At 42.1% G+C, this 16626-nt stretch overlaps 1 protein-coding gene across 4 annotated transcripts in view; it reads right to left on the reverse strand.

Annotated features, from left to right (window-relative positions):
• The window catches only part of VCAN (versican), a 110701-nt gene extending 98479 nt beyond the window's left edge, over positions 1–12222 (reverse strand). The window contains exons 1-2 of one of the 4 annotated variants that reach the window (XM_086697362.1): positions 11696–12222; positions 7–82 (exon numbers count right to left, since the gene is read on the reverse strand). In XM_086697362.1, the coding sequence (XP_086553488.1) occupies positions 7–76 (70 nt within the window). In that variant the 5' untranslated portion in view covers positions 77–82; positions 11696–12222. The remainder of the gene's footprint in view (positions 1–6; positions 83–11695) is intronic. The other 3 variants (XM_086697379.1, XM_086697369.1, XM_086697386.1) reach the window with 3 other exon arrangements.
• Between the last annotated feature and the right edge of the window lie 4404 nt (positions 12223–16626).

Here is a 16626-nt window from a genome sequence, read left to right on the forward strand (position 1 = left end):
ACTCACCTTTATGTAGTGCATGGGTTGCTATTAAGGTAGAGCACATCCATAAGATGCTCTTTATATTGATCAACATCTTGTCCTGGAAATGAAGAAAAACACAAAGGAAATCATAAGCATTTAGGTTTGCGGTGGGCCATAAGTCAACATGCTATTTTGTGCATTGTATATAGTAAGAGTACAAGGTACAGGTCCTCTTAGATTGTAGAAACAAGAGAGAATTCATAATAGGAAAAGTCATCCCAACACTTTAATTATTAGTTCGACTCTCACCCAATGCAGTAGTTACCAAAATAATCCCAAAACCCAGTTTGGGAACATATAACAATATGGATGTGTGGGACAACCGCAACCCGGTGGGCTGGAGAAAGAACAATAAAGACCACAGCCGAAGTAACTAGTGGCTAGGAATGGGCACAAAGAGGGAGAGGTGACCACAATGTCTATTTAGAAACAGGAAGCTGGTCACGGATGGAGCAAAAGAAGATGGGGAACCAATAGGGAGAGATGTTGAAAGAAAAGGATTCATATCAAATGTGAGGTGGGAAAGAACATGGTGGTGGCTCATGCACATGCTATCAAAACAGGCAATAAGGACTTCAGCAGGCTTTTTAAAGCACAGACTCAATTTAGTTTCTAGGAGGCTGAACAAACAAAACAAATGTATTATAAGGAGCTGTTAATTACAAAAAGACCAGGGCTTGCCATGAGTTTTAAAGCAGTTCCAACAGTTCTAAAGTCTGAAGGGTGAAAAAAAATAAAGAAAACACTCTGTTCTGAGAGTCAAGAAACCCTGCCCTGGCTTTGCCATTAATTTATTGTGAGGCTTTGGGGAAGACATTTAACAGTCTGGGTCTCAGAATGGTCCCTTCCAGCTTGAATTTCTATGGAGCTGTAATTATGAGGCGGCTAAGTACCAGTGTTGGGGACCATCTGGAAAGCAAAGAGCCAATCTCAAAAGAACTGCAGATTACTTGATCCCCAGGGTTCTTCCCTCCTTAGCTGCATTTAGAACGATTCTATAACAGGCACTCTTGGTTGGGTACTCAGTAGCCATTCTTCTTTCTCCTTTCCAACAATACTCTGATTCCATTCTAGTATCTATCCTCTTTTACACAGCCATACACTTTAGAGGAGCCTGGGTCAAACCCAGCCACAGGGAATGATGCTGATTATCCTAAGTCAGTCACACTGCTCCCATTCATTTTGCCAACGATTGGTTTTGGAATGAGTACATGATACAGTTTTTAACTAATGAGATGTGAGGGGATCTCAGCAGGATAGACGGGATGCTCCTGGGAAAGGTATATTCACCTTAAGAACAGGAAAAAAAGAAAGAGGTGGTTGCTTTTCTTCAGGGAATACTGTCACAATAGGTTACTTCTTCTCAAACTGGTGTAGCCTTCTTGTGTCCATGAGTGTATAAGATAGCCTCTGGCGACAAAGCTGAGAAAGAATCAGGACAGCTAGGTCTTAAGCCCTCAAACATTAGGCCAGAGTAAGCTGTCTCTTTGAACTTCTTTTTAAACGAAATAAATTCCTTTATTACATAAACCCAATAAAATCGGAGATTTTTGTTACTTGTAGCTGAAGGCATCATAACACATTTGAAATAATGTCCTAAATAACTTCCTAATATCCTCCTTAGAACATATATAAATTCAATATGAGTTAGGAAACCTAGACTGAAAAGACGTAAATGCTGTAAAATCCAAGTCCAATTTGAGTTCAAGTTTAATTTTATAATTATGACAGCTACTCCTTTTTCCTTGCTATTCATTTCCCTTTAATTGTTTTATTTTATATATTGTGAAATAAGCATTGGAACCTCTCTATAACAAAATCCTAAAGAGCATCTTTTAAACCTAATAATTATATATATATATATTTTTTTCCCCATCTATATAGGCTATTTGACAACTCACAATGAAAAGCATACAGTTGATAATCCTTGCTACAGATGATTAATCTTGATAATTAAGTTTATTATTTATCATATAATTAATGGAATATGTAGTAGACACTATTAAACACTAATTGCAAAATTTAGTTTCTACATTTCCAAAGTTCTTATAAGCTACCATAGCAAGCAGAAAGTATTCACTTGTGTTTCAATGCTATCACAGTATTTCAGAAAAAAATAAAAATATCACTTCCACATATTCTATAGTTTAAAGCTGCAAAAGTGAAATTTTAGGTTGTATTATTAAAATCTATTATGGGGCGCCTGGGTGGCTCAGTCAGTTAAGTGTCCGACTTCAGCTCAGGTCATGATCTCGCGGTCCGTGAGTTCGAGCCCTGCATCGGGCTCTGTGCTGACAGCTCAGAGCCTGGAGCCTGCTTCCGATTCTGTGTCTCCCTCTCTCTCTGACCCTCCCCCATTCACGCTCTGTCTCTCTCTGTCTCAAAAATAAATAAACTTTAAAAAAATCTATTAAAGAAAATGAATTCCATAAGTATTAACTGAATTCAAGAAACATTTTTATAAAAATAAATAATTTCCTATCATCATGAAAGAAAAAAATTGAGAACAGTTTTTTCTTTCATGATGGTAGGAAATTATTTATTCAGGAAATTTTTTATTTTTTCAGGAAACTTTTATTTTATAATCATAATGTTAAAAGTCTGGTCTCCATTTTCAAACAACCCTGAATTCAAGTTCTGAATCCTCTACTAATACTCTGTGATTTGGGATAAATGACTAGCTCTCTTATTTTCAGTAACTTCTTAATTATGAAAAGTAGTACTTAACTGTTGGAGTGAACGTGAGGATTGATAAAATAATGCATACGAAATATAGGTCAGTGATACAGTGTATTCAGTACTCAATATTTCTTATTAAAATTATTAATTCAGGTTTTCTATAGATGTTCTCTTTCTGTGTTCATATCACTAATAGTAAAAAGAAAAGTATTTGAACCTGTTGGATATGAAAATTATAATCTAGGTTACCATTATAGAAGCAGTGTATAACTTTATGCTTACAATAAATTGCCATATAACTTATTGCTATATGCTTTAAGTTATTACTTGTAAACTAACATGTTTTATCTCCTCTGTAGAACAGCTGTCTCTGTAGAACAGACCTAGTATCACGTTCAGCTTGCTAATTACCACAATATTCCACAGTGCCAGGTTCAGAGTAGATGCTTGAGAAAGGTTTATGGGCCAAATGCATGACCAATGCCTCTATTTACCAGTTCTGAAACATGCTTTGAAGAGAAGTGCCAACAATCTCTTAAGAATGTGGGCATGTAGGGTAATTAACACCTGAAATGTATTTAAACCAGTCCAGTTGAATGTGTACCATGACACAATAATATCTGATGTTTGTCAATATTTGGAGTGTCAGATCTCCTAACAAAATCAGACAAGGCGTGACCTTGACCCAGGGATGGGTCTTTTGCATCCTAATTTTCTAAGACCGATACTCCAAGTCTAACGTTTTGTGCCATCCTTCACCCTTATAAAAGCGCCCTTTTTTTATGGGAGGGAGGAAAATGGTCTTTCATCTACAGAACAAATGTACTCATTGCTTGCCTTAAAATTGCCCCAAGACAAATCTAGGGAAGGAAGCCAGTGCATTAAAAATACAAGGGAGAAATCAGCCATGTTAGAAATATATTTGTATAAATAGGTTTCAATAAATTCCCAGCATTTAAAAATTGGAGTTTTCACAATAAGTCTCAGATCTCTCTTGAAAAATCAGATCAAACAATTCTAGGTGCATATTCTTGCTGGCCAATAATCAGCACTAGGCAAGGAGCAGCCTCTCACCTTGGCTTCATGAACTCAAGGTTATCAATGGCCCCACTTGGTTTCTCATGCATTTCTACTCCATGCCTGTTCCCTGTAAGCACCTGAGCTTGCAACACTTGATTTAAAGAATGGCCATTTATCTCTTTAGTAAATATCTCAGAGTGCTTTTACTAACCTTAATTGCCTTAGAACTATATTTCTGTGGCCTCTTCCTGGGACTCTATGGGCATTCATTCCATTTCTCTAATTTTCTTAATGCTATGTCCATGTTCACGGTTGTTAAGGCACACTGTTTACCTTCTGCATTTGATGTTGCTAAATAAGAAAAACTTTTAAGACCTTTCTTTTTTTTTTTTTTTTTTTTAGCACTTTTCCAACACCCACTTCTATTCTTTTGCTCTTCGGTGTCTGTCTTGTAAGCATAATCTGCTAGTGATAACAAGTCTATCTGCAAAGAAAGACCTGAGAGATATGAAAGCCGGTGTCTATATTTAGCCTTCACTCCACTGTAGTCAATGAGAAGAGGAGAAAGTCACTGAACAATCAAGGCACAGCTGACTGAGGCTGTTTAATTGCCTGGGAGAACACAAGAGACAAGGTCAATAGGACTCCTACCATGAGACATGTCTTGCAGACAGGGTAAGAGCCATGCCCAGGATGGGCTGCCTTGAAGAAAGATAGCCAAGATGTTTAATATTCTCCCTTAATCTTGTGGAAGATCTGGTGAGCAAAGGGTGACTTAGGGACACAGACTTCTTGCCTTCTAGTCTTCAAATTAGTAAACCTAGACAACCAATTGTCCAGGACATCTCAACCACAAGGTGGATATAATGAGTACTACCTATCATATTGCTCCTGGGTGATTTCTCACAGGAGGAATCACTGTAATGCAGAGAAAAATCTCATGGTTAAATAAGAAATCTTATTTAACTCTGAACTTACTTCAGAGGAGCAATGGCCCCATGTGAATTTATCATTAACCTCCAATTGGATTCCTGAAGCTGGACTTAACTAAGCTTTTTCATGTCATTGCCCCTTAGTGATGCTCTTTTCTCTGACTAACTCCTTCCTCATTACTCTAAAACATTGCACTCTCTGTTCCCTTTCCCATGCTCTATTTTCACCAAAGCACATAGATGATGAGCCTTATGAGGAGCCTTTACAGTGTTTCCAAATTTTTGTATTAAACAATGCTGCAAAGGTTGTCCTTGTCCATTCATCTTGGGTGATATTTGTACCAATATCTATATGACAATATCTAGAATAAAAATTGCTGGGTCAAAGAGTATATGCAGTTTAAAATTTTTCTGATAGCTATTACCAAATTATTTTGTAAAGAAGATGGACCTATTCATATTGCCACAGTAGTATGTGAGAGATCCAATTTCCCTACAACCTGGCCAAAACAAATTTTTATCAAACTTTTTAAATCTTTACTGCTGTGGTTGTAAAAATAATGCAGCATATCATTTTTTAATTACTATTTCTTTAATTATGGATGAGGATGAGCAATTTCTCATATGACTAAAAACACATTTCTTCTTCTGCCAACTGCCTACATATCACATGTGACAGTTTTTAGATAGACTGTGGTCTTTCACTGATTTGTAAAAGTTCTTGTTATATCCAAAGAGTTATTAGCTCTTTGTCTATCTTATGTTGCTGATGTTTTCCAAATGTGCTATTTGTTTTTGTGTAAATAATTTGTTATTCACTCATACTTACCAGTCTGTTCTAGTATGGCTTCTGGATCTTTTCCTTTTTTAAAAAAAATATTTTTTAAGCTTTCTTTATTATTTTGAGAGACACAAACACAGTGTGAGCAGGGGGAGGGGCAGAGAGAGAGAGAGAGAGAGAGAGAGAGAATCTCAAGCAGGCTACGCACTGTCAGCACAGAGCCCGACGTGGGGCTTGAACTCATGAAACCATGAGATCATGACCTGAGCTGAAACTGAGAGTCGGACGCTTAACTGACTGAACCACCTAGGTGCCCCTGGATCTTTACTTTTGCTTAAAACAGGTTTCTCTATTTCTATTTTATTATTTTAAAAATCCTATAATTTCCTCGTTATTTTTTATTTATTTGTTTTTAACATTTATTTATTTTTTGAGAGACAGAGAGAGACAGAGGGTCAGCGGGGGAGGGGCAGAGAGAGAGGGAGTCACAGAATCCGAAGCAGACTCCAGGCTCTGAGCTGTCAGCACAGAGCTTGACCTGACCCATGGGGCGGGGCAGGGGGGCGGGGTGGGCAGTTGAAACCACAAACTATGAGATCATGACCTGAGCTCAAGTCCGACACTTAACCCACTGAGCCACCCAGGCACCCCACCTCTAGTTATTTTTTAAATGTCATTCTCTACATTTCATACGTGCTCTATCTTAACTTTATTTGAGGATAAGAAATGAGGTAGAGGTTGACTCTTACTCTGAATGGACCAATCAGTTGTTTCCAAACCATTTGTTGAATAATCTTTCTTATCCACTGAATTTCCATGTCCATTTTAGTATATTTCTGGACTCTGTCTCCTGTTTAGTGAAACTAGACAATTTTTAAAGCAAAATGCTCCTATCTAACTCACTTTATGGATTTAGTAGGAAATATGTCATTTGGGTAATAGTGTTTTTATTAAGATTATAGAATATATCAGTATGAGTCCCATGGATGTAATATATTAACACCACTTATTTGTATAGTTTTTCATTTGCCAAAGTTTCCCAGAGATAGTCACCCTTTTGATGTGTATAACTATATATCCATTTAATAGATTTTGATATCAAGCTTTGTGATTCCAAGTCAAGTGATCATTCTACCACACCACAGGTGATAGCAACTCAGTAATTTAAAAATAAAAAGATTATAGCTTACATATTATGTATGTGTTTATAATAAGCTATGTAATCTCATTTTTATAAACATAAACTCCCCTTAAAATTCTTAGAAGAAGAAAGTAGGATATATAGAGAGTGGCAGAAATCAGGTAAATTTAAACATAGATCTGCATTTATGCCCTATTATAGATGACAGATCCATCCAGAGGAGTTTCAGGAAACATAACAGGCAAACACATTCAACAAAGATACTTTGCACTGACCAATGAAATACAACCACCCTGACACATTCAGGGATAAGAAGCCAGCAGTCAATATAAATCAATCAATCAATCAATCAATCAATAAAACCAAAAAACCTGGAGAATACATATAAATACAATATAAATGCATAAATGTATATGTGTGCATATGTGTAGTTTACTAAACCTAGGCTGTCAGAGGAAGCTAGCAAAATTTCAGTAATTATCTCTACTTCCCTTTGTTCTGATTCCCAATCAGAGGGAGTACCAGCCTTGTGTTTTCTGGTAAAGTAGAGACCTATGCAACAATCAGCATGTTTTTTCAGACTACAGCAACTCACCCCCAACAATGAGTGTTTGTGAGTCCTAACTGGTTTCTCTAGGTGGGTGGTGAAATAATCGCCTAACTATATTCACTCATTCTTCTCCTCAAAAGAACCATGTGTCTTGAGAAGTTGGCCTCAGTCACAGGGTAATATCCCATTTTAAATACAGTTTCCAGGGAGGTCTGTCCATGAATGAAGTCAACAAAAAGGCTTAAACTGCACTAGGAAAGAAAAGCTTGGTTATATGACTACTGGGAGACGGCCTTGGTGGATCTCTGTGCTCTCAAGCTCAATTAGTAACCAATTATCAACCACAAAGTACTTATAATAATAAGGTGAGGAAAGAGAGAACAAAGACTATATCTTTTAACATTAATCATATTCAGCCTTAAGTTAGCTTTTTAGGTCCTTTCAAACAGAATTTCCAAGCATGCAGATATAGGTATCTTAGAATATCAGAGACATTCCCCTCCAGTTTGTAAGCACAGAGAATTAGAGGAAACCTACATGTGTAAACATTTAAATCTAGAGAGATTCTTTTCAAACTTTAGTTTTTTAAAGGAGGAAATACAATTTAGGAATAGCTTTTAGTTTATCTACTATGAAAAACAAAACAAAATTTGAGTTCTGACATAAATCCTCAGATTGTCTTAATCTCATCCCTCTTCCCACCAACCATAAGATTAAGGACTGTGGACTTCCTGCTGGAGGAAGTCATTGCTCAATCACTTTGGAATCCATTGGAACCCTTTGCAGTATTAGTTGGGACAGGCATACACAATTGTGAAATATTCCTTTCTTTATTGAGGAATCAGCACTACAAGTCAGTCCCTGAGACCTTCTGCTTGATATGCTCTTACCTCCAAGCTACATATTCTCCAAACAGGGAACAGATTTTATCTCAGGAAACTAGTTGTTGCTTCCACTAATGGTTTCCCATTTTTATATTAAACTCACAACATCCTATTTTAGGACTTCACATGAATATTTGCATGATAGGTTTGGCACAGCTGTCAAGCAGTGCTTAAAATAATTTAGGTCAGAGCTTTTAGAAGGAGTCAAAAAGAAAGGGAACGTGAATCAATTAGATATGAAAATTTGAGATCTCAGAGAGACTTAAAGTCCCGTTCTTCCGAGGCAAAGCGAGGAAGCAGGAGAGTTTAAAATGCAGCGTGTTAGTGGCAGCGTCTAGACTGTGCCCCATTCCCCCGGGGTTACTCGCTCAGTCGTTTCATAAACATGTGCTGAGTTCCCACTGTGGGCGGGACCGAGCTAAGGATCCCGATGCCCAGGGACCTGAGTTACACCCGCAGCCCCTTAATGTTTGCGCTCATTGGAATTCCATCAGTCCTGTAATTGACTAAAAATAGTCTTCAAACTGACTTGAACATATTTAAAAAGCCAATATATGGAGCACAGAATAAACTCATGTCATTTTTCTGCCAAAAAAAAAAAAAAAAAAAAGTCTGCTTGGAGTATATCTTTACTTTCTCCCTGTCAAAAGGCAAAAACTCCTCCTACCACTCCCAAGAAGCGAGAAAAATGTTTTTCAAACTGTTAATAAGAGCGTTTAGCACCTTCTGAACAGCAGTCGTGTACCCTGTAGCAGCAGACAGCGGCCTCAGCGCCGGGTGCGAGACCACGGAGCTCACACCAGTGAGCCCCGCCCCGCCCCGCCCCGCCTCGCCTTTCCCCGCCCCGCCCCCGCCCCCGCCCCCACCCCCGCCCTCCGGAAAGAGCAAGGCCCCGCCCTTATTGGCCTCTAGGCGGGGACCCGAGGCGCCCCGCCAGCCTCAGGCTGGGCGGACAGCCGGTTCCGCGCAGCAGTTGTCTCTGAGCCCAAGTCACACCCGTCTCGGGCCGAGAGCTGAAGTCCCAGGCCACGTGGCGGCGGCTCGTGAACTCCGGCGCATCGAGGAGCGCCCGGCGCGGTTCCTACCTCCGCGCCCGCTGAGAGAGTGGGGGTCGGCTGGCGGCCCCAGCCCCTCTAAACGGCTAGCTTCCTTCCATCCTGGCATGCCTCTTCAGTCGCGTTTGTTGTCGCGTATGGGACTTAAAATATATCTCAAAAGGAGACGCGAAATTCAGCCTCAAACCTCGAAACGTACCCTACCGGCCTTCTCCAGGCTGTTTGCATGCTTCATCCATATCTCTGTTCCTTTCTTACACTTCTTCCACCGTCCCCTTCTTCTTCCCATCCCTTCTCTTCTTTTTCCTCCCGGGGCACTTCTTCCCCCCAAATTCCACGTTCGATTGTGTTTTGAAATTGAGTTAAGTTTAAACTTTGGATTAGGGGCCTTTCCTTTGCAATATCCTGAGGCAGGGCCCTAGCATTGGGTTCAAGTGGTGAAGGGCTTTAGTACAGTTTCCAAAAGTAAGGCATTCTGTACTATATTTCTGAAAGTAATACTTAAGACTGAACATCAAGCCCTCCAAAACTTGGATCCGCCCCAGGCCATGTGTCCTTCTCCACCAAGCTGCAGACTTGGCTGAGAGCAGTGAGCACATCCCCGCGGACTTGGGAGCAAGCGCGCTTCCGTACCTCACAAAGGCAAGGTCTCCATTCCTGGTCCTTCAAACCCCTAGATTTACGTCGCATATTCTTAAATTTAAAACTAACGACTAAAGGTTCTTCATCATTGAATGTATGGTTGTACAAGTGGCTTCCTTGGTTTTTTTGGTGGGGGGCATCGGTTTCCTCCACCTGTGCTGAACTTGTCCATCAGGGGGCGCCCACATCCGCCACAAAACACCCTATTCCTAGACATCTGGGTTCTGCAAGCCCTTAGCACGCCAACTGGGGGCAGATCCGAGGGAGCTCCCAGCCTCTCTCGCTCCTCCCTCCTTGCCTGCTTCTGCCGATCGGGGAGGCAGGGATTTCACACTAGCCATTCATTTGTCAGCCGTGGGGGAGGGGACGTAGGAGCGCAAGAGACTGAGCAAAGGCTGGGAGAAGGGAAGGGAGGCAGAGAAGATGGAGCCAGAAGACGGAGAGACAAAGATGAGAAACGGGACATAGATAGCAAGACTGTCTTTCAGTCTGTGGGTGTGTGCACGGTGGGACAGCTCTCCCTAGGTTGCGTAGATTTCTCCTCCCTCCCGCTGTATCTCCCGGGGACAAGCAGGACTTGCTGGGGCGCAGCTGGATAGGAGAGCAAATAGTTTAAGCTATGACACTATTTTTCTACCTCGTTCTCCGCTGCCTAACACAGTGGCCGCTCCACGCCCAGTGACACAGACAGCGAGCCGGGACAACCCTGATGCCCCCATATCCGCGCGTACTAGGGATGTCGTCCGGAGGCGCCCACACCTCTGCAGGGTGGTGGGACGCTCCAGCCTAGGGCGTCCCCTGGGGCTCCCGGCACACGCTCTCCCTGGCCGCTCCGCTAGCCTGTAAAGTTGCTCAACTAGGGCCAAGAGCTGGGAGGGGGTGGGGAGATGGAAGAAAAAGGAGAACTGCTGTTTTCGGGGCGAGAGGACTGGTCCTAGAGGCCCGAGATCCGGGTCCCCGCGCCACCTTTGTCTGGAGAGCGCTCTGAGCACGGGGTTTGTTCGTTGAGACCACAGTGGAAGGCTCCACTTCGCTCTTCTGGGTGAGATAAAATTCTTGCACATCTCTGATGATTCAAGTCAAGCTTTTCCCGCCCAGGAGCTTCCCAGACCTCCGCGGCACTCCAACAACCCCACCCCCATACCCTGCTCCCTCCCGGCCGTCCTCCGCGCTCCGCGCGCAGGACAAAAGAACCCTGGGGCACCGAGGAGGCCTTGACAGCCCCCAAGTCCCCAAAGAGACGCAGCCGGGGGACCCTGCCCATCTCCCGGCCGGACCTCTTCCCAGACTGCCTGCGGGCAGAGGGGGTCACGTCCGCCCAGGTCCCGGGCTGCTGGGGCGCAGGACCGTCCTGTCAGGAGCTGCCCTGGAACAGCATTCCAGGAACACCAGGTACTGACCACACACCAGGGGCCCGGGAGCCAGGTGGCCCGCACCAAGGCGGCTTCGGGGACTTGCAAGTGGGCAAGTCTCGGGAGTCCCCATTCAAACTTTTGCCTCGAGCAGGTTAACAAAAAAACAAACAAAAAAAGACGAAGAAGAAAAAGAAGAAGAAGAAAGAAAGGAAAAAGAAAGAAAGGAAAAAGAAAAAGAAAAGAAAAAAAAGCTCAAGGTGCCATTGGTCCCTCCTGCTCTCCAGCTCAAGACCCCACGACTTTTCTAAGGGTTCGCTACAATTCTCTTCCCTCCCTTCCCCCAATTCCGTTAGTCCTGCTACCCCCACCCGATTCCGGACTTCTTTTGTCTGCATCTTTTCAGCACCACGGTCCCTCGGTATTCCTCTCTCCAAACGTCCTTCTGAAAGTTACCTGCATTTTTAAAGTGCATATATTTTCTTAACTTCGCCTTACAGCTAGTTCTCTTTGCTTTAATTAAAGTGTTCTACCAATTACAATGTACTTCGTTTTTCTAAGCTCGCTCGTCTTTTTTTTCCTTTTTTTTTTTTTTTTTTTTTTTTTTTTAAGGGGAACAAAAGAAACGTGATTACCTTGAAAGGCGGCTTATTGCAGTTTGGGGGAAAAAATCACCGCAGCGCTGAGCGAGTGGGCTCGGTGTTGCCGGGGCGGGTCACATAGGAAGCGCGGTGGCCTGGGGAAGCGTGAGGAGGGTGCGGGACGGTGCTGAAGGATGCAGGAGGATGCGGGGCTGGCCGCAGATCCCGGTCCCAGCTCCTGTCCACAGCACCTAATGTTCGCGGCTGTTGCTCCCGCCCGCCTGGAGTTCTTCCCCAGAAAGGCTCGGGGCAGCTCGCCTGCAAGTTCAAATGCGGGTTGTGACACCCATCATCATTATATCACTGTACCGTCAGCACCGAGGAGGAGACTCAGCGAGGAGGAGGAGGAGGAAGAGGAGGAGGGTTCATTCACGGGCTCCTGAAGCGCTCCGCAGCTTCAGCCACTCCTAAGAGCCCAGGCTTGGAAAGCAGGCAGAGGGGCGGAAAGGCAGCTCCCCGCGCCTGCGGTAGGGACCGCCTGCCTCCCTCCCCAGGCACTCCCACCTCTCGGCGTTTCTTCCTGACAAGAAGTACCAATCGGCTTGGGGACAGCAACGCTCCCCATTCAGCGACTCACTAAGTAACATCGCGCTGTGTGCACAGAAACCACTGCCCTCCCACCCCTCCCCACCCCCACTTCTCCGCCCCCTGCGCTGCCAGTTCTGGGTTAGGGGAAAGGAGCCCCCAGGCTCTTGTGGGGCAGGCCAGCACTAGACAATTCAGCACCCTCAGTTCTTCTTGGGAGCTAATGAAACTCTGTAAAAATCAGCAAAGAACTCGGTTACGGCGTGTTTACGCGGCCACAGAGCCTGCCTGTCCCATCTGAGGGAAGTGTCATTCTTGCGCCTTCTGCCAACCTGAAAGAGACATTGAGAAAATGAGATCCTTCTAAGACCTAGAGGAAAAGTGTAAGAACTGCCTTTCCCGGGAACTGCCCAAAGGGGAGCCCAACGTCACTGCACAATTTACAAAGACCCTGGTAATAAAGGGCTGGACAGGAAATTCCCCAAAGCAAATCCCTTGTTGGATTTAAACTCTTACTCTGCCACAAATGTACATAAGTCTCGATTCTGCTTTCTTCCTTCTTCCTTTCTCTCAATTTTTCAAAGAGTCCCTTATGGTAGAATATTTAATGATTTTTCTGAGTAACAGACTGCTTGGATGTACCAATCCCCTTCCTTGTGGTCAGGAAATGGGACCCTAATCTTTCATGACTTTATGTGATTTTTGTTTTCAGCCAGGCCCACCAACTATGTAAACAACATCAACACAAGGAAGAGTCCTCTGCATTGTGTTACAAAAGATTTCCTATAGGACCTTAGAGAGCCAAGGGTCAACCAGTTGCACAAAGGATTTCTGCCCCTTAGAAAAGAGGGACTTTGTATTTTCCTTTTCTTTGAAGTCAAGTATGAGTTTATACAATGGGAAGAAAATAAGTCCAAGGTGCCTATCAGTTTAACACTGGGGACACTGGAATGGATAGCAAACGTTTCTTTCTACACAAACATGGAAGCATCCTCATAATTTTTCTCACTGATGTCTCTACTTAGAAAATTATATCAAACACAACAGTGAGGATTAAAGAAAAAAGTTGAGTTTCCCTCTGAATTTCTTTGAGTAGGTGGGCCTTACACTCACACTTTAAAACTTGTAGAAGCCTAGACTTCTGTACGTGCACATCTACCATGTTTCTTTCCAAAGTTTCTTTTGCAAACTGTATGCATTCTGCATGATGCTACATTTTAAGTGATAAACAAGTCGAAGTTCTGTTAGAATTTCAGTTCTCAAAATGTGTGTTATCCATTTCTTCTCAGTTATATATTTATCAGCTCATGACAGTAAATAATGTAACTATTAATTATAGGATTTAGGAATCAATTTTTTGTTTGATAATGACAATGATTTATTTATTCTTAGTATAGTTATCATACTACTATTCTTAACATTGAAGTTCTATTTCATTAAATATTTAGAATAACAGAGTCACAGAACAGAATCAGATTTCAACCTTTAGATTCAACAGATAAGCAAACTAAACCTCAGAAAGTGACTTTTCCTACAATCACCCAATTAAAAGCAGAGCTGTTACCACAACACAATTCCTCACACTGGGTACAGTGGTCTTTTCAGAGCTCCTCAGAACAACTTTATAATCAAGATCACTTCATTCAAAAAGGGTGAAAAATGAAATTAAAGAATCTTTATTGGAATTTATACTGCAGGCATTAGGATAGACCTTTCTCTGAAACATTTCGAAGTATATACTATTGTTCTCATTCTTAAATTTGAGTAAATCTAGTTGAGTTCCGAAGAGTTTATATGTCTTGCCCAAGGGTACTTTCTAAGTGGTAGATCCGCCCATCTGAAAAGCTTATTATCTCTCTATTACCCTGCTCTCCCTTCATCATACAGCTAAGTAAAACATTCCTACAAAGGAAACCTAACAGATTAATATCCATTTTCAGGGAAATGTTAATACATTAACAGTCACTATAAGTAATGCCATCTTTACATGATAAAACATGAAGAAAAATTAAGGGTCAGAGACTACTTACATCCTGAGATATTTTCCTTTATCTTGCCAAATGTATTCCTCTAGCCTTCTAACATTTATAGTTCCTTATAACGTCCATGGACATTACAACTCTTGGCCGAGGAGCAGTATTATTGGGCAAAGTTACTTTCTCAAGAAGACTTCACGCGTCAGAAGACAGACAATGTTGAAAAGCTTTATACCACATGTTTTCCCTTTAGTTTGGCTTGTAACGTTATTTAGAAAATTAAACACTTCTTCAGGCTGTCAAATAACTAAAATGAAGTGACACCCCTGAATATCAGCTTGATTTCTCCAAGGCAGATTTCCCCCTTCAGGTACCTATAATGGAGAGGGAGTAAAAAGGAAAACATATAAGGTAGGTTCAGAATAGAGTCTACAGCTGTATTATTTATATTTAACTGTCCCTGAGGCCTTCTCCCTCTCTCTCTCTCTTTTCCCCCCTCCCTCCTTCTTTCCCCCCTCTCTCCCTGTCTCCCTCTCTCTCTCTTCATGAAGACAAAGAGAATGACAGACCAGTTATTTCTGATTCTCCCATGTCTGAAAAAATATCACAAGGTTTTGAATGGGAAAGTGTGTCTTTGTAACTTTTATTTGTCCACTACACTAATTCGTAATGTAAAACTAATTTGTTCATTACACTCAAGTCTGAATCAAACAGCAGTTAAAATCTCATTCTGTGTATCCCCCTTTAAATCATGGCCTTATACTGGGGATGCTCTGTATGTAAATTCCATACTCTCAGGTAGTATAGATAAAGCAAGATCATCATTGCTAGCGCTGGTGTCTACAAGAAACCAGAAGCCAGAGTCTATGTGCCTTGCTTCGTTGCCTTGATCTTGTCTTCAGGAACTTGGCAGAGGTCAGGGGCATCCAGCCAATGACTTGAACAAGAAAGGTGTAGCTGGCAGGTTGGTCTCCAGGGAATTTCATTATCTCCATCTAAACCTCCCTCTGAGCTTTAGGATCACATTTCAGACTTCTCCTTTTTTATTGATCAGGTGAAGTGTTCTTAGACATGGTATCATCTTTTGCTTCATTGGGGATGACAAGGTTCCAGTCCCACTTACGTTCAGAAAACAGGTTCACATTTCAAGTCCCTGGTCTGGCTGATCCTGGACACAATGGAGCAAATATCCTCTCTGGAGGGTGAAAAACTGTGACATTAAAAAAATTCACCTTTAGTGAATTTCACAGTGCCTAGAAAAAGGAAGCCAACCCCTAAAATTGCTTCATTATTTTGTTGTATTTCATTTTTTTTTATAATTTAGGGACAGATATTTTACCCAACACTTTAAATGCTTTTTGCTTTTTTAGGAAATGCAGAAGTAATATGAGGTCTTTGCTGCCTTCTTTATTTTTTTTTTTTTTTTTTTTTTTTTTTTAAATTTTTTTTCAACGTTTATTTATTTTTGGGACAGAGAGAGACAGAGCATGAACGGGGGAGGAGCAGAGAGAGAGGGAGACACAGAATCGGAAACAGGCTCCAGGCTCTGAGCCATCAGCCCAGAGCCTGATGCGGGGCTCGAACTCACGGACCGCGAGATCGTGACCTGGCTGAAGTCGGACGCTTAACCGACTGCGCCACCCAGGCGCCCCGCTGCCTTCTTTAAAAAATAAAAGAAACTCTACAAAAGGCAAAGTGATGGTGACGATCTCATTATTCTTTAGCCTGAAGTATATAAATTACTCAGAGAAATTAAACACGACAAATATCTTTAGAAAGCCATGAAAAATTTGATTTTTCCCAGGGTGAGACTTGGCTCCCCAGTCCCCAAATCAAAATGTTACAGTAAAATGTTGCTTCTAATAAAAGGTTTTTTTTTTTTTTTCTTTGCTGTAAATGTCCTGTTCATGGTTGGGCAGATTATTCCAGAACTTAACTGGAAGACCATCTACATCACGACGGAACTATGCAAGCCAAAGCCAAGTCCCAACATGGAGTGATGGGAAAGGCTGGGCTTTCGAGAGGAGATGACTTCATTAGGGAGAAGAGAGGCTCTCTGAGTCGGTCCACAAGGCAGCCAAATGGCTCAGCACATCTGCACTCACCCCCGGGAGGCTCTGGAGCAGAGTAACAAAAATGTCATCATTTTTATAAAGCAAAAGATTAAGGCATAGATGAAGCAGTCCAGCTAAACTGAATCAGAGATAGTATCACCCTTACTCTCCTCCTTAGTCACTTCCTCAAAGTCTTTTCTTTCCTTTCCACAACCTGAGAAATATAGGTCATTTTTTATAAAGCATTTTGTCTCACTGAACCAAGATGAGCTGAAGAATTTGATTTCTGAACACAAGGAAGTGGTAGAAAGTTTACAGTCTATGTGGCAGGGCAGAGAACAACGCAGAGGTTTTCTTAAGAGGCAAAAAC

This window comes from Puma concolor, chromosome A1, assembly GCF_028749965.1.
Source record: "Puma concolor isolate L17-30 chromosome A1, mPumCon1.1.hap2, whole genome shotgun sequence".
NCBI classification, from domain to species: Eukaryota; Metazoa; Chordata; class Mammalia; order Carnivora; family Felidae; genus Puma; species Puma concolor.